The sequence below is a fragment of the Anabrus simplex genome, chromosome 1, assembly GCF_040414725.1.
Source record: "Anabrus simplex isolate iqAnaSimp1 chromosome 1, ASM4041472v1, whole genome shotgun sequence".
In the NCBI taxonomy this organism is placed as follows: domain Eukaryota; kingdom Metazoa; phylum Arthropoda; class Insecta; order Orthoptera; family Tettigoniidae; genus Anabrus; species Anabrus simplex.
In genome coordinates this window covers 1,766,740,275-1,766,762,050 of record NC_090265.1, presented here as the reverse complement: position 1 = coordinate 1,766,762,050, position 21,776 = coordinate 1,766,740,275, and the positions used below count along the sequence as shown (strand labels likewise).

Here is a 21,776-nt window from a genome sequence, read left to right as displayed (position 1 = left end):
TGAAAATATGTTTTATACACTAATTTTAAGACCTCAACATAATATTTTAGACATACAGTTGCAATATTGTACATACTGACATATATGCCAATTCACGATAAGACATGCCCCATTTGTATGTGACTAAATGCACATCATATAACATTCCTTTGACAATGCAATTTAATCAAAGCTTCATCATATAAATATGTATTCATGGTTCAGCTGAAGATGACCTTGCATATGGGGTCGAAACCGGTCCTGTAGCTTAATATAAGCAATAAAAAAAACAAGTATTGATTGGTGGAAATTCTTTCCTATTTTTAATTGGCTAAATTTGACGAGAAGAAGAGATAGAATGATAGGACACATCTTAAGACACCCAGGACTTATTCAGTTGGTTTTTGAAGGAAGTGTAGGTGGTAAGAACGGTAGGGTTAGACCAAGGTATAAATATGACAAGCAGATTAGAGCAGATGTAGGATGCAATAGCTACGTAGAAATGAAAAGGTTAGCACAGGATAGGGTGGCATGGAGGGCTGCATCAAACCAGTCTATGGACTGATGACTCAAACACACATAGTTGTTCCATTCCTGCACATTATAAATTCTCCAGTTCACTCATTTCTGGTTGCCAGCGTTTTTCCCCAGTGTGCTAATTTGGGCTTATCAGTTTGTAAATTGTAAATAGGACACCTACCAAAACGTATGGCTAGTGCGTACCATGGAGGCCATTGCGTAGGCTACTTGGAGCCACCGGGGGGGGGGGGGGGGGGGGAACAAATGGGCACTCCATATCGTAAGGATCTGGAAATGGCTTTACTTACTTGGCACAGTCTGTTACCCCAAGGGCAGTTAAGAGGCTATCCACTGTGTAATTAAGCAAGCCATTTTTGACAGCTGAATAGATTTCAGTGACCGCTCATTTTAAAGCATCCATTCTGATAGTCTTCAGAAAATAGAAGTTTATAGTATTGCCTGTTTTCCTGCATAATTTTCTTAAGTACTGTAACTCCAACGTGGTCTGCATGTACCATTTTAACTGGTGTATTTTAAAGGCCTTCCACAATAGCGAGAGAATTGTTGGATTCAATGTTAGTGTACTGTGAGACAGTACCCTGAAGTAGTATGAGCTGTGGCTCGAAGCTTTGTTGTTGCAAACTTGCAGAGTCACCTTTGCTATGTAAAACTTAATATACTACAATATCTGCTAGGGGATGATGCCATAGACATGGCCAGTTCTAGACTCTTCTGAGAGAAATTGAACCCAGTGTTTCAGCAGCAATAGGTAGATGGCCAAGACGTACTGTAGTTTATTCCAGATACCTTGAAAGCATGATTTCTTTTGCAGCAATTGGTGCACAAGTCAATTGTAACAGACTTCTGGCTCTTAGTCCTTTCTTATTAAAAGCCATTTTCTTTTCAGTTTTAACTTTAATGTACATTGACCGAGCAAATGTCATGGGATAGCGGAGCACTGATGCGCAGGTTTGTTGTCTGCACCACACGCCCCCTGTGCCAGCGGCAGTTGTATAGGAGGCCTTGTGAGCAGTGGCTCTGCATGTGACAGGTGTAACATGGAACGTCGTCGTGAGCTGACACCGTTCAAACGGGATATGGTGGTCGGTGCCCGACGGATGGGAAGTGCGATTTCGGAAGTGGTGCGGGAATTCGGCTTCACACAATCAACCATGTCCAGGGTGTATCGTGAATGGTTGAATGCGGGTGTCACCGTCCACAACAGACGAACAACCGGCCGTCCAGCCACCCTCGATGACCATGACCAGCGACATCTGAGACGGATTGTCAATAGTGACAGACGGGCAACCGTGCAATAAATCACGGCTCAATTCAACACAGGCCGTGCTAGACACGTCTACACGTCTCCCAGTGGACAATCCATAGGAACATGGGTTCTATGGGGTATGGGAGCCGGCGCCGCACACGGGTGCCACTGTTAACCCAACGTCATCGGGCACAACGACGCGCATTTGTCGCCAGTCACCAGGGATGGACACTGGAACAATGGCGTAACGTGATATGGTCGGACGAATCATGATTTCAACTGCAACATGCCGATGGGAGGTACCATGTATGGCGCAGACCATATGAAGCGATGGATCCCGCCTGCCTCGAAGTTTTGGTCCAGGGCGCTGGTGTATCTGTTATGGTCTGGGGTACATTTTCCTGGTATGGAATGGGCCCCCTAGTTGTTCTGGAAGAGACTTTGAATGGTACGCGGTATGTTGAGCTGCTCAGAGACCATTTCCACCTATTTATGGCCTTCCAGCGCCTAGACGGTTCTGCGGTGTTTCAAGATGATAACGCGCCGCCACATCGCTCCCACGTCGCCCGGGAATGGTTCCAGGAACATGCAGTGGAGGTCCAACGACTGCCATGGCCACCCAGGAGCCCCGATATGAACCCTGTCAAGCATATCTAGAATGTCCTGGAACGCAGGCTCCGTGCCATGGATCCTGCACCCACGAACAGACCAGCATTGGCAGCCGCTCTGCAAACAATTTGGTGTCAGCTGTGTCCAGAGGACTACCAGGAACTTAGCGATTCACTTCCACGGCGTCTCACTGCAGTTCGCAGGGCCAGAGGAGGCCCCACACGCTACTAGGTGACTATCCCATGACATTTGCTAAGTCAGTGTATAACTTCAGAGTTTTCCAGTCTGTTGAAACTTAATACAAGGCCATTTTTTGTTTTCAGGTAGGCTGTATTTTGCCATTAATTCAATGTTATCTTAATCTTACATTAGTTTTAACAGACTGAAAAACTCCAAAGAAATGTGCATATTCTGTATCAAACTCCTGCTGCACTGCCAGTCCCCTGTCTGTAGAAGACCTTTATGATTGAGTAGCCATGCATCCTATGTGAATGGGTGTTCTGCTGTAGAAACTTGTTAGTTCCTCCCAAAGAAAGCATGACAAATTTTAGGTGATTATGAGACTGAAAGCACCCCCAAACCATAATTTCCAAAGATTGTCAGAATGTTGAGTAAAAGATTTGTTTAAAAAAATTAAGGAACAAAGCAACTTGGCTCTTTCTGGAAAGATATTTGTAGTTTAATTTTAATTTTTAATACTAGGAATCATTCATTTTGGATTTCCAAATATATCAAGTTTAAAATATTCAGGACTTAACTGAAACACTTAACTTTTAACCGAAACGAGTGAAAAGATTATATTTTCGGTTAAAATGAATGAAAGAAATATCATATACTAGCAAATGTACCCCTGCTTTGCTACAGTATTCTACATTGTATATGGATATCGAAGTAAATTGCTGTACATGCAGTGAATAAGATGTTTTTTTAAATTGCATGTCTCTTAGCGTTATCCGAGAAACAGCGTGGGGAAGTCCCCATATGTTGTTTCCAATGTAAAGTCTGAATTGCGGAGTTGTGTTGATAATGGCAGGCTCACTTCCCTACTGCCATTCACAATGGAGGTGGGAAGTTTACATTATAATGGCAGGCCCCATTGCCTAATATGGGGTCAATCGATTTGGAAAGTTTTCGTTACAATCGCAGGCCCCCTTTCCTACTTCCAGGCAGATTACAGTTGAGGAGTTTTTATTATAATGGCAGTCAACTTCCCTACTGCCAGTCAAAATTGAGTTGTGCTGTTAGCATTATAATGACAGGCCCCTTTTCCTAATGCCAGCCAGCTTACTGCCAGTCATACCGAGTTGGTGAGTTTCCATTAAAATAGCAGACCACTATGCCAGTCACATTTTAGATGGGTACAGTTGTTCATAATGGTGGCCACCCTTGCTCATGGCCAAACACAATTGGGTAGGGGAGTTTTGAACAAAACTGCACACTCCCTTGCCTTCTGCAAGTGAAATCGAGACGGGAATTATTCTTCACAATGGTGAACCTTCCTTACTAATTCTACTTACACAGGAGTTAGAAAAGGACTCCATGCCTACTGCCAGTCAAAGTCTATGTAGGGAGTAGTGATTACAATAGCAAGGCACACCCTTTCTTGATCGCTACAAATCAACATCAATATATATATCGACATACAAAAGTATATGTATGTTTAAAATATTGCAGACCTTCATTTTCAGATTTTTATTTATTTAATCATGTCAGAAACATACATTATACTTACAGTTATACAGGACAATAACAAATATGGTACTGTAATAATTAATCATTTCTGATGATGGCAGATAATGATGTGATTTAAGCTCTTCATACATACAAAATTAATTAAATGTGGTGTGACCAATAAGCGGCTAATTTACATGCTTCCTTGGTAGCGTCGATCACATTCTGGAGAGAGCAAGTAGTTGGACACAAGTTACAAACAAGAAGATGGGTCATTGTCTGTTCTTCACCACATTCACATAGAGTGGAGTCACAAACAAAACCCCACTTTCTCATTTTGGTCTTTGTTCTTCCAACTTCTAAACGCAACCTGTTGAGTGTCTTCCATATTGGACAGCTTTCCTCGTGGCCTGGAGGAAGTCTTTCGGAAGGCGTCATCCATCCTGCAAGGTGGCTGGATCTGGAACGCCATGAATTCACTCTGAAGTTCGATGGTGATTCAGTGAGGCTTTCAGTTGTATGGAGAAAGCTTTTCTTTGATTTGAGCCGTTGGGTTGCTGGATGGTACCCATATAAAGTATGGGTTGTCAGGTTCAGTGTTTTAGATTTCTCCAGTCTGGATGCACACTCACAGCAAATATCTGGATGTGGGATACCTGCTAGACAATAAACTTTATCAAGTGGTGTAGATCTCAAACATCCTGTAATGAGTCTGCAGGTTATTCTGCTGCTGAATAACAGAGGGCTATTGCTGATGTTCTTAAAAGGAGAGGATGTGTCCCCCAGGTTGAACTCGATAATTACCCCGGCTAATGTTGTTCCTTGCAAATACCTTCCTCTTTATATTCAGACAGTGTGTTCTATAGGTTAGTGCTCAGTCAAGAGTTACTCCTAGATATTTGGGAGTGAAGCAGTGTTCTAATATTTTACCTTCCCAAATCACTTGCAGTTTTCTCGCTGTCTTACCATTTAGCCACAAAATACCTCGAAACAAAGGTCTGTACCATCATTAGAATATCCTCGATATTTGGATATTATTCGGGAATAAAAAGGTAAAAATTTAATGATCTTGGAAGTTTTCCATCGGTTACAGGCTAAAACGTATAGGTAGTCGGAATTGATTTTCTGTTACCTAACTGAACGTCAGCATTCCAGAAACAATACAATTCATTTTCCAATTAACTGCCAGACCATGACATAACAAAATCAATAACCATTTAATTTGTTTTATATTTATTATCGAGCAAGTTGGCCATGCAGTTATGGGCGCACAGCTGTGAGCTTGCATCCGGGAGATAGTGGGTTCTATCCCCACTGTCGGCATCCCTGAAGATGGTTTACCGTGGTTTCCCATTTTCACACCAGGCAAATGCTGGGGCTGTACCTTAATTAAGGCCACAGCCGTTTCCTTCCCTTCTCAAATTACTCACAGTTCTTCCTGTTTCTGTCACAACCGTAGAAAAAACTTTTTCTAGCCTAAGGAGACTGAAGACTTACTTAAGGAACAGCACATCTGAAAGTAGGCTTAACGGGCTTGCTTTACTCTCTATCCACAGAGACATAATAGTGATGAAGATCTTGATAAGTTTGCAAATGTACCAAGAAACCTGGACTTCATCTTTTAACCATTGGTGTACTGTATGCATGTATGTATGAATCAGGCTAAATCAATGTTTCCTTTTTTCCTTTCTAAAGTGTTTGAAATCATCTGACCTCTTAAAATTACGTAACCTAACCTTACACTAATCTTGTCCCCCCCTCACCCCAAAATAAATTCTATATTCGCCACTGTCTCAAGGTTTACATATAAAACCTTTTAGTACATACTAACTCATAGATTTTAATCCCATATTCATAGGTTTGCTTCAGATGTACTGGCGAAAGCCACATCTTCCCCTGAAAGCCTGAAGTTTTTCGTCAACAGTCGTATATTCAGATGGGGTGTAATTTGCCACAAAAACGTCAAATACATCCCAAATTGCAGCCAATTTATCTGTTTCTTGTCAGTGCAATCTCGTTTCTTTGTTCTCAAATCTAATATACCTCACCAGAAACCTAAACCTCTCCATTGACATAGTGAGCCGAAACATCTCAATTGATGTACCGTTAGTTTTCCGTAAGTCCATTGCGTTCAAATGATTTGTCTTACGAACACCAGAAAGGTACAAGAGACCTAACAAAGCCTTCACTTCCACTAAGTCAGTAGGTCTTGCAGTTCCATATTCTTGGTCATAAGGTTCATGGGTTATAGAAAGATTTGTACAATTGACCAGAATGTTTGGAATTCTAGCATCAAAAAAGCAGTTCCATATCAATCAATCAGTCACTACTGATCTGCATTTAGGGCAGTCGCCCAGGTGGCAGATTCCCTATCTGTTGTCTTCCTAGCCTTTTCTTAAATGATTGCAAAGAAATTGGAAATTTATTGAACATCTCCCTTGGTAAGTTATTCCAATCCCTAACTCCCCTTCCTATAAACGAATATTTGCCCCAATTTGTCCTCTTGAATTCCAACTTTATCTTCATATTGTGATCTTTCCTACTTTTATATCTACATATATCTACAATAGAAGTCAAATTTATTGCTGGTCCTTTCGCCCCAGGCAAATGAGTTACGAGATTCACTGAGCGAGTTTTCATGTTTTGAGGAGGAATATCCATTTTCCATTTCGTGACACCGTCTTTTCCAATGAAGTGCGGAACATTACGTTGTCATTTTTGTTGTGTAGAAGTCCCATTATCAATATCTTGCTCATCCTGTACCTCCTCCACGTTCTGTTCCGACTCCAAATCTTCTTCACGATGTTCAAGGTGATCTTCTTCCACAAATCTTCAAAATCTTCTGCATCCACGTCATTCTCTGCAGATTCCAGTAGTATTTTCAGCACGTACTCTTGTTCACGTTCGTAATTCATTTCATTTCATATCCAGCAGAAAGTAGCACGAGTACTAATTTCTGTCTGAGAGACCAAAATAAAGGAATTCTTGCTAAAAACTTGAGCCAGGCATTTAACATTCACACAAAAATAAGTAAACTGACCGATTTGAAGGTACTAATGAGCAAAGCATAAGCGAAGCATGTGCACTAAAGTTATAGGAGAATAATTGAGCAGTCGGTCTCAGAGACCGGATGTTAGTACTGGAGGGTTAATGAAAAACTAGAAAATGAAATAAGTAAATAAATAAAAAAATGTAAACAATTTGTTTTACTTCGCACTGACACAGATAGGTCTTATGGCGACAATGCAATAGGAAAGGGCAGGGTTTGGGAAGGAAACGGCTGTGGCCTTAATTAACTCACTTTGCACAATCTCTTTATGTGGCAGATCTTCTTCGTAGAAACTAAAAGCAGCCTCCAGTGAACCGAAATCTGTTATGATACACAATTGTGGAAGGGTGTTTTGTAAGGATGCAACTGTTTCCTTGTGAGATTCAAAGCGTTCTTTTAGTGAGTTACAAAAATCGTCCAGGTATGGCACATAAACAGCTACTCGATAGTATTCTTCTTCTGTGGTGAAAAGGACGTTTCTACATGCTGTTTGAAGGCGGAAAATTCTTGGAATCTCTTCTTTAATGTCAAGTTTGGCAGCGAATGAATTTACTTGATTATACAAGGCTTTAAATGAGTCATCAGTATTTGCCCTCTCCTTCGATAGAAAGGTGTAAGACATTTGTGACGTTAGTCAAGGCCTATGGAAGATCAATATTTTTGTTTTGAAACTGCTCAGATAAGTTATGCATGGTTGATAGCATCCAGGTCAAAACAAAAAGATTAACAAGAAATGCAAATTGACTAATAGCACTACTTAGAGTGTGAGCCTTAGATGCTGAATCGCTTAATTCCTCTTCTATATTGCAAAGGGAAAGAAAGATAGGCTTCAAAATGTCTTTAAATAAAATTACAGAGTCGTGCCTTTCTACCCATCAGGTTTCACACTGTGAAATAAGTTTCTTTTTCTTTTGTTCTGGACAACATTCAGAAATTATTGATTTCAATATTTCGGTTCTTTTGGCTGACATATGAAAGAATCCACAGACTTCTTTTATGACACCCATACAGTTTTTTATAGAAGGTATTTTGCTCGCATCTCACAAATATAAATTTAGAGAGTGTGAAGAAATGTGTATACAGGGCCAACAGTAGCTTTCCTCTGATGGCAGCTTGTACTCCCCTGGATTGCCCACTTATTGTGACAGCACTATCGTACCCTTAGCCTCTCATTTTGTTTAGGTCTATCCCTAATGTTGACAAGGTCTCCAATATTGTGTTGGCCAAACCTGCTCCAGTGACGTCATAAACGGGGACGAATGTCAGAAAATCTTCTCTGATTTTGAAAGTTTGGTCCTCTTAAGTAATGTACGCAGAGAGAAAACTGTTCGATTTGGCTGATGTCACTGGTTTCATCTGCTAAAATGGAATAAAAAACAGACTTTCTGACATTTTGTACAGTTTTTTTATTGCATTAAGTGACCGAATGTGTTAATAATTTTGAATGAAAGAACTTGTGTACATTGTCTTCCCACCACTAGTCGTTAATTGGTCTTTAAGAATATTATCTCCACTGTTGTCTCGGTATCTCAACAACGATAAAAAATTCACATCATTTTGGTCCGGTTCTTCAAGGCTTATTCGTCCAGTCACAATGACCTCTTAGAGCTATTTGCTGCCTCCCGTAAAGTCTTACCCTTTGTATTATAGGGATTAGCCATTTTCTATTATTCTCAATATCCAGTCTTCTTTGGGCATTTACTTGATTGATAACACTTTCAGCCTTTTTCTTAACTATACCTTTTGTATTTTCAGCGATCAAAACATATTTCTTATGATAGGATAAGTTTTCATGTTTGTTAAACATTTCCCTGGCTTTTTTAAGATTGGTAAAAGCCTGAATGACCAACGCCCCTGCTACTTGGTGATCTCTTTCAGTATGGGAAAATAACACGCAGTACTTGTAAAAACATCCAGATATTTCCTCTGAATAAGCTAACCACGTAAATTCTTCTAGCCACTTCATTTGAAAAGATCTACAGGGTGTTCGAGAAGTCCCCATACCCCTAGTTTCATACGTTTCATATTAGAGTGGAGTACTTACATATAAAAACTATGAATCCAGGGAATCTGTATATGCACCATCATGCCTTACACAGAGTTCTATCTGTCTCCAAGTCCTTATTGACATCTTGCGGAGCATCTCAGGAGTTATGGAACGAAAGGCTTCCTCCACACTTTGGCGCAATTCTTCATTAGTCGTGTACCGACATTGAGCCACATGGGACTTGGTTATTCCCCATAATGAGTTGTCTGGCTTGGTAAGTTCCGGGCTTTGTGGTGGCCATTTCAACGGGGCTGGAGGTGTTGGTGAGCCACGGCCAATTCAGCGGCCTTGAAATTGTTCATCAAGGAACTCGCACACCTGAATAGCAAAATGTGCTGGAGCCCCATCTTGCTGTAACCACACATGACCTATGATTCCCTTGTCTTGAAGCTGAGGTATTAACCAAGATTCTAACATACGCAAATAAGATTTTCCATTCACATACCCATCAAAAAAGTATGGTCCGCACAAGTGATGTGATGATATCCCGGCCCATATCATAACATGAGGGGGGGGGGGTTCCTTTCCAACTCTTGCACATAATGAGGATTTTCCTTGGACCAAAAAACCACATTTGTCCTATGTGAACTGCGATATATCGCACATTCATCAGAAAATAACACACTTGAGCGAGACACGGCAGTTGGGAATTGTGCTAACAAAGCACGGCAGGCTGCAACTCGTTGCTCCATGTCATTGTCAGATAATTCACTCACGTGCATCAGCCTAAATCCTTTCATTCTCAAATCTCTTTTAATGTGGTCATGCATTGTTGACTCTGGTACTTGAAGTTCAGCTGCTCTTTTGCAAATAGATTTCAATGGAGACTGCTCAGTTGATTGAGCGACGGCAGCACAAGTTTCTTCCCGCGTCTTCTTACGTCCACTACGCGGCCTGTCGTTGACACTGCTCGAAGCAAACGCACGTTTCTCCCAATCAAGCAGAATTGGGGGTTTGCCAAAGCGATCTCTAAATGCACACTCATTATCACTGTCATTGTTTGTCCCATATGTGCTAGTTCGTGCACCCACACAGCCGCCACTAATCGCTCCTCAACAGTGTAGCTGTGTCCGCTCACGTCCGCCATGACTTAACAACTGAAATGAGACTGACAACAATGCTAGCAGCAGGGATACCAATAAAACAACTATTGAATTCCCAATTATATAAACTCAATTGTCCATGCCATAATATAACAAAATAATAATGTGAAACGTATGAAACTAGGGGTACGGGGACTTCTCGGGACACCCTGTAGTATGATTTGAACTAGTAATAGAGGAAAATTTGTATCCAGGCTGAGGTTTCCAAACATTTTCTAACATAATTTTTTTTTTTCGTTTGTGAAAGACTGAACGGAATTGTTTTGACAACAGTTTCCAATATCATAGATATTTTTCCTTACTTGGTTAGGTCTACTATAATCCTTAACTGGAACTACATTAATTGAGCTCGAAGTAGCGACATCACAAGAAGCAGTTCTACCAACGCAGCCAACTTCAGCATTGTCACCATCACGCCCATTTGCACTTTGTCCATTCGTAACACTACCGATTTCAGGACTATCGCTAACAAGCTTATTGACACTTGTTTTTTTGGCAAAAAAGTTTTGAATGGAAGCATGGGCGCCCATATGACAGTTTTGGGGGGGGGGGGGAAGACCTGGGGGTACGTTGTATTTTTAATATTTTGGAAGATAAATGGCGACTTGTATTCTGTGGTAGAATAACCCACGGTATCCCCTGCCTGTTGGTGGGGGACGGTACTACGCTTCTACGTTAAACCATTTTCTTGCAAGGAAAACACCTGACTACATTAGATTTTTGCCTTTCCCTAAGAGCTAGAGGGGGGCCGTGGCCCCACCTTGCCCCCGAGTATGGGCGTCCTTGAATGGAAGCGTGCCTCTTCATTACGATTGTGGTTCACTTACAGCCACCTTCAGTATACTGATAAAGTACATAAACATTAACACTAAAACAGCACCATACTTCAGTACAACAGATGTCGAACAAACGTAAACAACCAATGATTGCCACTGAACTGTTCATCACACCCCTGGCGCGCGGTTGTTGTGCTCGCTTCTGGCGGCGACTGGTGTAGTTCATTTGTCCGCGCATGCGCAGATAGCCGGGCGGGAGCGGGAGCTTGCGGTGTGCAGAAAAATCAAATTGTCAGTGATCACTGCCACGAACTTCACACCACTTCCACCCTACTCCCCTCACCTACACGGGAAAGTAGGCGATGCCTTCACGTGTGATTCATTAAAATAATTCAGATTATGGTACTTATTATTTTCTTTATATTCAATATTTCCTTATATACGCCCCTGCCTTGAGGTATATGTTGGTAAACAGCCCAATGGCCCATATTCTGTTGATAACAGCGCGAAAGCACTAGTTGAAAGATTAGTGAAACCTATTGCCAATACAGGCAGGAATGTGACCATGGACAATATTGGTTCACCAGCATAGAATTATCTGAAAGTTTGTTGAAAAACCATAAATTGACTTTGCTTGGTACTATAAGAAAAAACAAAAGGCGGTTACCTCGTGAATTTCTGGAAGGCAGAAATAGACCCGTCGGCTCCAGCATGTTAGGGTTCCAGGAAAATTCCACCCTAGTATCATACATTCTTTGACTTTAAATGGTATGTTCCAAGTTGTCAGTGGAGAGGTGGCGACGAATGACATCAGTAGACGAATCAGTTTGAGCGGTGTCTTTACAAGTAGGAAAGATCACAATATAAAGATGAATTCAAGAGGACAAATTGGGTCAAATATTCGTTTATAAGAAGGGAAGTTAGGGATTGGAATATCTTACCAAGAGAGATGTTCAGTTAATTTCTAATTTCTTTGCAATCATTTAAGAAAAGGCTAGGAAACCAACAGATAGGGAATTTGCCACCTGGGCGACTGCCCTAAATGCAGATCAGTAGTAGTAAACCTGTTCTGTTGCATTTTGATTTGTTTGCCTATTCTCAGTGGAAACTTTGCAGTTAAGAGGTTAATATAGACAGCTGCAATAAGGAAATGTAATACCTCTATGCTTGCAAAAGGAAGGGATTTGGTTAAGAACATAAACAGAAAACATTCCAATTGTTCAAATATGAGTTTGTCATTCAGCATTATATTCTGAATACAATTAGGTAACTGATAAGTGATGTCTTTATAAATCTTTGCCTTTCTCATAATTTCTATACATTTGTCAACAGTAATACTGAATTGGCCATATTGTGAATTTATAGCAGAACAGGCAAGTATCACAAAGGTGAGGGCATCTCCTTTCCATCTAGTGCTGCTAGGATGTTGCGAGCTGCTAAATCAGCCATAGCAAAACGGGTTCTCACAGATGCACCTCCTAAGTGTGGTATTAACACTGAAACAAGAAAGAAATACATTTAATTTCAAAACCTTATCAAAGAATAGAATTAAAATTGTAATGTTCACATTATCAACTGTAGCAATGAAGAAATTAATATTTCCAAGTTGCCGGTCCCATCAGTGACTGGGTCAGGGATGGGATGAATGAATGAAGCCCCCATCCTGCGGCGAGGATAGTAATTTTTCCGGCTGCTGAAGCCTGTCGCACTCCTCTGGGGCAGTGATTAATGACTGACAGATGAAAAGAAATTATAGTGGAGAGTATTGCTGGGATGAAAGATGACAGGGAAAACTGGAGTAGGATGCTACATCGCTCCGACTCTATAGTCACCGTATACATTCTAATCTCTCCACTGCAGTTCATAGCATAAGCAACTCCATTCCATTTCACTAGACCAGCAACAAAAAACTGTAACTTCGTCCCGAGGTCCTTCATACATTCATTCACGAAATAATATCAATTTAAGTCTCACCGGCATCTCACACTGATGTTTTCACACATCATTCCAAGCTACAAGAAGTCAACTAAGAAAAAGCGAAGGATTCAACCTGCAACATATTCCCAGAATACATTTACCTACAAATAACTGCCATCATTGTTGCCATTCAAATGCACTGTTTACTCAATGACACCCACTGAGTCTTCGTCCACGCTGACCAGTTCACCGTACCGAACCCGGTGCTCAACCAGACAACTTTCTGTTTGGTGCCTATAGAACCTCATTTGGCTATGGAATATTTTCCCTGCCCCCTGTGATTATTAACTAAGATTAAACCACTCTGCATATTTCTGATATGTCAATGCTACAATCATCTTCCAATGGTAAAAGCAACGGGACGCACTTGGTAATATACTTTTTTTATATCCTTGCTCACCAAGCTGCTCTCTTGTAAATATGTATATAAACTGTATATTCTCAACTGTTCAATTGGATAATGTAAATTTACTGTATAGTTACCAACCATTGGCAGTAATTTTTGTTAAAAACATTGACGCCGAGCACTATACCCTTTCTCCCCGACTGTTATACTGTAAATAATTTTATAAACTTTATAATTTCCTATGAGTGCATCAATTATTCTTCAGAGCACCACTGCTGAACTCTGCTATAATTACCCAGTAATTTTAAGCATTGGTGCCGACTTCTTATTCTTTGAACTTATATTGTTTAACCATCACCATTGTACAAGAGTTTCTCTTACTTAATTTTCCCATTGTAATGTGTATTAATTTGTGCATGTTAAATACTAATCAGGTACCTTATTTTTGCCTTGAGGAGGTAATTTGACTGATGTTGCCCTCAATGAAGGGCGAAACATGTCTCAAGCGGAATTATTAATAAATTCCTAAATGTAAAATTTATATGTATTGAATAGGTGACAAAATAAACCATTTAGCATCCTACATTCAGTATCTTCAATACGGACAACAATGATTTTTATCACTTGCAACAACATTGGAGTACCCGAAAAAAAAAACCTGTCCTGCATTTATAATCATAATTTATTAATACATGCAGTTAGTACTTTAATATAATACAAAATATTAACGATAATCCAACTAAGAACATGTTACAAATTTAATTATCTATATAAAAAGTATTTACTAAAAACAGCTTTGGTGAATCTGTCCACCCATTCTCCTGGACCAATTTGCTTCATTTTTGTTGTATTCTCTCTATAATTACCTGCCAGTAAATCATGAGACATTGATAGGTCTCTAAGTTCAGCCAGCTTTGAGTAATAATAATGTAAAATCATTAAATGATCACTCCAATAACTGCAGGCAAAGATTTACCCTAACCCACAGGTTGCCAAGCGACTAACATTTTCATTAATATTCTGATACTAGCATGTACCCGTGGCTTCGTCGTCATTGGCAGTTATTCGTTTCCAAGTTTTCAAATTTTCTCGCTAATAGTTTACTTCAATTCACAACAGTTTGTGTTTAAACTTCTGGTGACTGTACAGGCCAATTCTTGCATAGAACCTATGTCCACACATCACGCAGCTGAGGGCTGGGTTTGGCGAAGTTTGCATTCCTGTTGCTTAATATCTTCATCAATCAATCAATCAATCAATCAATCAATCAATCAATCAATCAATCAATCAATCAATCAATACTGATCTGCATTTAGGGCAGTCGCCCAGGTGGCAGATTCCCTATTTGTTGTTTTCCTAGCCTTTTCCTAAATGATTTCAAAGAAATTGGAAATTTATTGAACATCTCTCTTGGTAAGTTATTCCAATCCCTAACTCCCCTTCCTATAAATGAATATTTGCCCCAGTTTGTCCTCTTGAATTCCAACTTTATCTTCATATTGTGATCTTTCCTACTTTTATAAACGCCATTCAAACTTATTCGTCTACTAATGTCATTCCACGCCATCTCTCCGCTGACAGCCCGGAACATACCACTTAGTCAAGCAGCTCTTCTTCTTTCTCTCAATTCTTCCCAACCCAAACATTGCAACATTTTTGTAACGCTACTCTTTTGTCGGAAATCGCCCAGAACAAATCGAGCTGCTTTTCTTTGGATTTTTTCCAGTTCTTGAATCAGGTAATCCTGGTGAGGGTCCCATACACTGGAACCATACTCTAGTTGGGGTCTTACCAGGGACTTATATGCCCTCTCCTTTACATCCTTACTACAACCCCTAAACACCCTCATAACCATGTGCAGAGATCTGTACCCTTTATTTACAATCCCATTTATGTGATTACCCCAGTGAAGATCTTTCCTTATATTAACACCTAGATACTTACAATGATCCCCAAAAGGAACTTTCACCCCATCAACGCAGTAATTAAAACTGAGAGGACTTTTCCTACTTGTAAAACTCACAACCTGACTTTTAACCCCGTTTATCAACATACCATTGCCTGCTGTCCATCTCACAACATTTTCGAGGTCACGTTGCAGTTGCTCACAATCTTGTAACTTATTTATCACTCTATAGAGAATAACATCATCCGCAAAAAGCCTTACCTCCGATTCCACTCCTTTACTCATATCATTTATATATATAAGAAAACATAAAGGTCCGATAATACTGCCTTGAGGAATTCCCCTCTTAATTATTACAGGGTCAGATAAAGCTTCAACTACTCTAATTCTCTGAGATCTATTTTCTAGAAATATAGCAACCCATTCAGTCACTCTTTTGTCTAGTCCAATTGCACTCATTTTTGCCAGTAGTCTCCCATGATCCACCCTATCAAATGCTTTAGACAGGTCAATCGCGATACAGTCCATTTGACCTCTTGAATCCAAGATATCTGCTATATCTTGCTGGAATCCTACAAGTTGAGCTTCAGTGGAATAACCTTTCCTAAAACCGAATTGCCTTCTATCGAACCAGTTATTAATTTCACAAACATGTCTAATATAATCAGAAAGAATGCCTTCCCAAAGCTTACATACAATGCATGTCAAACTTACTGGCCTGTAATTTTCAGCTTTATGTCTATCACCCTTTCCTTTATACACAGGGGCAACTATAGCAACTCTCCATTCATCTGGTATAGCTCCTCCGACCAAACAATAATCAAATAAGTACTTCAGATATGGTACTATATCCCAACCCATTGTCTTTAGTATATCCCCAGAAATCTGATCAATTCCAGTCGCTTTTCTAGTTTTTAACTTTTGTATCTTATTGTAAATGTCATTGTTATCATATGTAAATTTTATTACTTCTTTGGCCTTAGCCTCCTCCTCTATCTCGACATTATCCTTGTAACCAACAATCTTTACATACTGCTGACTGAATACTTGTGCCTTTTGAAGATCCTCACATACACACTCCCCTTGTTCATTAATTATTCCTGGAATGTCCTTCTTGGAACCTGTTTCTGCCTTAAAATACCTATACATAGCCTTCCATTTTTCACTAAAATTCGTATGACTGCCAATTATGCTTGCCATCATATTATCCTTAGCTGCCTTCTTTGCTAGATTCAATTTTCTAGTAAGTTCCTTCAATTTCTCCTTATTTCCACAGCCATTTCTAACTCTATTTCTTTCCAGTCTGCACCTCCTTCTTAGTCTCTTTATTTCTCTATTATAATAAGGTGGGTCTTTACCATTCCTTACCACCCTTAAAGGTACAAACCTGTTTTCGCATTCCTCAACAATTTCTTTAAACCCATCCCAGAGTCTGTTTACATTTATATTTACCGTTTTCCACCGATCATAGCTACTTTTTAGAAACTGCCTCATGCCTGCTTTATCAGCCATGTGGTACTGCCTAACAGTCCTACTTTTAAGACCTTCCTTTCTATCACATTTATTTTTAACTACCACAAAAACAGCTTCATGATCACTAATACCATCTGTTACTTCAGTTTCCCTATAGAGCTCATCTGGTTTTATCAGCACGACATCCAGGATATTTTTCCCTCTGGTTGGTTCCATCACTTTCTGAATCAGCTGTCCTTCCCATATTAACTTATTTGCCATTTGTTGGTCATGCTTTCTGTCGTTCGCATTTCCTTCCCAATTGACTTCTGGCAAATTCAGATCTCCCGCTACAATCACACTTCTTTCCATGTCGTTTCCCACATAGCTGACTATCCTATCAAATAATTCCGAATCCGCGTCAGTGCTACCCTTTCCCGATCTGTACACTCCAAATATATCAAGTTGCCTATTATCTTTAGAAATGAGCCTTACACCTAGAATGGAAGACTATCGAAGGCCCTTTCCAGGTCATAAAATACAAAATAAACAGGCTTCTGTTGTTCTGTGCATTTCTCTTGCAATTGCCTTGCACAAAAGATCATGTCAACAGTACCTCTGGAGGCTCAGAAACCACAATTAGACCCTGGTAGTCTTATCTTGCAGGTGGTTAAGCAGGATCCTTGCAAGAAATTTAACTACAATGGATAGCAGATAAATGCCACGATAGTTGTCACACATACTACGGTCACCTTTCTTGAAAATAGTAATGATATTGGTATTTTTTGACATCGCCAGGTACTTTTTGGTTTCCCAAACTGAGAGGATTGGAGTAAAGCCACGGCTTCACCCGCATTTACTAATTCAGCCATTAGATGTTTAAAACTATTTACACATCGTTTTTACATAGGTAAATTGGATGAAATACAGTACTTATATTTTTAATAGCTGTGCCTGCGACTTCGAACAAGTTGAATTTTCTTTTTGACTTATAAAGCTTTCTTGTCAAGTTTTAAATTTATTTATGTATTTATTTATTACTAGCAGTTACCCGTGGCTTTGCTCGCGTCTATTTTGTAATTTGATAAAAGTAATCGTTCTTCGGCTCTGTACTAAGATATTATCTGAAAATTCCTAAAGTATAAAAAAATCACCAAAAATAGAGTTTCATTTACTGCAGAAACTCTTTGTAAATCACGTTTGAGGTATGCCTTGTGGGGCTAAGGTGACCATGTGACACAGAAATGTACATGTGAGAAACAATCCTGTCTCAAGTCCAAAAAATACACGTTTCTTTATTTTTAAAGGAGATTCCAAATACCAGTTTCCATGTCTGTAACATTTTCAGTTTTTGAGATATATGTATCCTCATAAAAAATAATTCAACTCACTTTTCAACTTCGTTTCAGCCCCGTTAAGGTACCGTTTCTGAAAACAAAAATGTACCTGTTCCTGTATTTTTAAAGGACTTTCGAACTAGCAAGTTTCTTGTCTCTAACATGTTAAGTTCTTGACATATAGTGTAGATATATCGGTAATAATTTTTAAAATTCACCCGCTTTTTCAATTCATTTCAGCCCCTTAAGTGGATTTTCCGATAGAAAAAATACGTGTTTAATTATTTTTAAAGGAGATTCCAAATACCAGTTTTCACGTCTGTACATCTGTAACGTCTCAGTTTTTGAGATATAAGTATTCTCATAAAAAGAATTCAAATTCTTCTTCACTTCTTTCCACTCCTCTCCCCCTTTAAGTTGACTTTCCGAAAACAAAAGGGACGTGTTTCTTTATTTTGAAAGGAAATTCAAAATACTAATTATCACGTCTTTGACAGCTTCAGTTTTTAAGGCATAAGTATTCTCATGCATGGAATTCAACTCCTTTACTTATTTTCAAACCCCTTTAAGTCTCTTTTCCAAAAACAATAAAAGGTGTTTCTTTATTTTTAAAGGATATTCCAAATACCTTTTATCATGAATCTAACATCTTCAGTTGAGATATATTTATCCTCATAAAAATAATTCAACGCCTCCCCCACTCCCAAGTTGATTTTCCCCCCAAAATGCGTGATTCTTTATTTTTAAAAGATATTCCGCTTACCTGTTTTAATGTCAGTAATATCTTTAGATTTTTTAGATGTAAGTACCCTCTTAGAAATGATCCAATTAATTTTTCAATTCTTTCACCCCTTAAGTGGATTTTCCAAAAACAAAAGAATCCATATTTCTTTATTTTTAAAGGAGTTCCAAATACCAATTCTCACTTCTGCAACGTCCTTAGTTTTTGAGATATAAGCATCCTCATACAAAGAATTCAACTCATTTTTCAATTCCTTCGCCCCCTTTAAGTGGATTTTCCGAGAAAAAGAAATACGTATTTCTTTATATTTAAAGAAGACTCCAAATACCAATTGTCACATCTGTAAAATCTTCAGTTTTTGAGATATCACTATCCTAATAAAAATTCAACCCCCTTATGCGGTTTCTTCCGAAAACAAAAAATACATGTTTCTTTATTTTTAAAAGATTAAAAATACCAATTTTCACACCTATAACATGTTAAGTTTTTGAGATGTTCTGTAGATATGCCCATTTTAAAAATTCATCCCCTTTTTCAGTTTCTCTTAAGCGGATTTCCCAAAAATAAATTATCTATGTTTCTTTACCTTTACAGGAGATTCCAAGTACCAGTTTTCAACTCTGTAACATGTTAAGTGTCTGAGATATATTGTAGGCCTAGATATAATTATTTTAAATTCCACCCCGTTTGACACTCCCGTTCATCCCCTATTAATTGGATTTTTCAAAAACAAAAAATATGTGTTTATTTTTAAAGGAGATTCCACCCCCTGTGGGTAGGGGCGGTAGAATAACACCCACAGTATCCCCTGCCTGCCGTAAGAGGCGACTAAAAGGGGCCCCAGGGGCTCTGAAATTTGGAGCATGGATTGGCGACCATGGGGCCCTTAGCTGAGTCCTGGCATTGCTTCCAATTACTTGTGCCAGGCTCCTCACTTTCATCTGTCCTATCCGACTTCCCTTGGTCAACACTTGTTCTTTTCCGACCCCGACGCTATTAGGTTTCCAATGGCTAGGGAATCTTTCATTTTCATGCCCTTCGTGGCCCTTGTCTTTCTTTGGCAGATACCTTCATTTTTTGAGGTGTCGGGTCCCTTCATTTTTTCTCCTCAGGGCTAACAACCTTGAGTAGACAAATTGTCACTTGCTAGGGTGGCCTCATCTACATACTCGTTGGACTCAACATGAAAGGAAACATTAATACAAAGAATATCCCAGGTACCGAGCTTGATAGCTGCAGTTGCTTAAGTGCGGCCAGTATCCAGTATTCGGGAGACAGTAGGTTCGAACCTCACTGTCGGCAGCCCTGAAAATGGTTTTCCATGGTTTCCCATTTTCACACCAGGCAAATGCTGGGGCTGTACCTTAATTAAGCCCACGGCCGCTTCCTTCCCAATCACAGCCATTTCCTGTCCCATCATCGCCATAAGACCTATCTGTGTCGGTGCGACGTAAAACAACTAGAAAAAAAAATATATCCCAGGTAGTAACAAATCCACCCCCACTTGTGATGGGGCAAGCAGGTCATCAGATTCTGGGGAGCCTGCACCTTCATGTACTCCACCATGCAAACAACAGCAGAAAAGAAAAAGATATATCACCTACTTGGCTATAGTGAACATCAACTCTTTGCTAAAGACTGGTAAACTTAAACAGACTGTAGATGTGCTGAACAAATATATAGCATCAAGATTGCAGCACTACAAGAAACACGATTCACGGACAAAGATGCATTTGAATCCCAAGGATGCAGAATATACAAGGGGAAACCAGGCATCAGGGTGATGAAGACAGTCCCACATCTTGGCACTGGCTTTGCTGTTCATCACAGTACGATTGATCACATAATAGGGTTCGCTTCACCTAATGGTAGGACCTCCTCAATATCTTTGAGGTTCCGCAATAGGGCATATACCATAATGAACTTCCATGCACCCACAAACGACACAAATAGAAATGACCTGGAAGCAGTTGAACAATACTGGTGCATTCTAGAAGAAGCTCTGGACAAGATCCTACATCATACCACCATACTGATGGGTGATTTCAATGCACAGGTAGAAAAGGAGAAAAAATATTGCAGGATAGTGGGCCTCTACCCAGTCCATAAGAGGACAAATAAGAACGGAGAACGTCTTATAGACCTTTGGGACAAATATGGTCTTGTCCTAAAATCAACTGCTTTCAAACACTTGCCTAGGAAGGCGAAGGCATGAAAGAGCCCAAACCCACTACTAGGTGAATTCCAGATAGACCATGTGGCCATGGACAAAAAGCATCACAATGAGATTTAGAATGTCAAGGTGCTAAGGGGTGCTAACTTAGACTCGGACCATTACCTATCTCTGGTAAAAACCATCCTACAACCACTGAGGAGGCCACCGAATGTCGGCAGAAAGGCTAAAATACCGTTCAACATCCTCCGACTGAGTGATGAAGACTGTGATTTCAAAGTCACTCTGAAAGAAAACACACAGAAGCAAGGGTGGCCTAACCTACAAAAAGATCTACTGGACGCTGCTCAGAAGATCATGCCTGCCTCATCCAACAAAGGAAAACATCCATGGTGGACCACTACATGTGACCATTCTATAGAAGATAGACACAGAGCCTTGTCACGTGGAACCAATGCAAAAATGAGGCTAACTACCAGGCCTTCCTTACTCAAAGGAAAATAACTGCCAGTATAGTACGACAGGCTAAGAGGAACCATAACAAGGCTCTAATACAACAATATATAAGTAATAATAATAACAACGTAAATGTTTCCACCTTTCACCTTTTCAATACTAAAATATATTCACAAAATTATAAATTACATGGTACTAGTTTCGACCCATCTAGGGGTCATCATCAGCCGTATTGGTGCAAAGATGGGTCGAAACTAGTACCGTGTAATTTATAATTTTGTGAATATATTTTAGTATTGAAAAGGTGGAAACGTTTACGTTGTTATTATTATTACTTATATATTATTCTCAGTTCAATACGGACCAA

At 39.6% G+C, this 21,776-nt stretch overlaps 1 protein-coding gene across 1 annotated transcript in view; it reads right to left on the bottom strand.

The window, feature by feature from the left end:
* Positions 1-12,234: 12,234 nt before the first annotated feature.
* LOC136858758 (glyoxylate reductase/hydroxypyruvate reductase-like) overlaps positions 12,235-21,776 on the bottom strand; it is a 125,406-nt gene continuing 115,864 nt past the window's right edge. Inside the window, exon 7 of the mRNA XM_067138536.2 lies at positions 12,235-12,516. Within this exon, the coding sequence (XP_066994637.2) occupies positions 12,401-12,516 (116 nt within the window). The 3' untranslated portion in view covers positions 12,235-12,400. The remainder of the gene's footprint in view (positions 12,517-21,776) is intronic.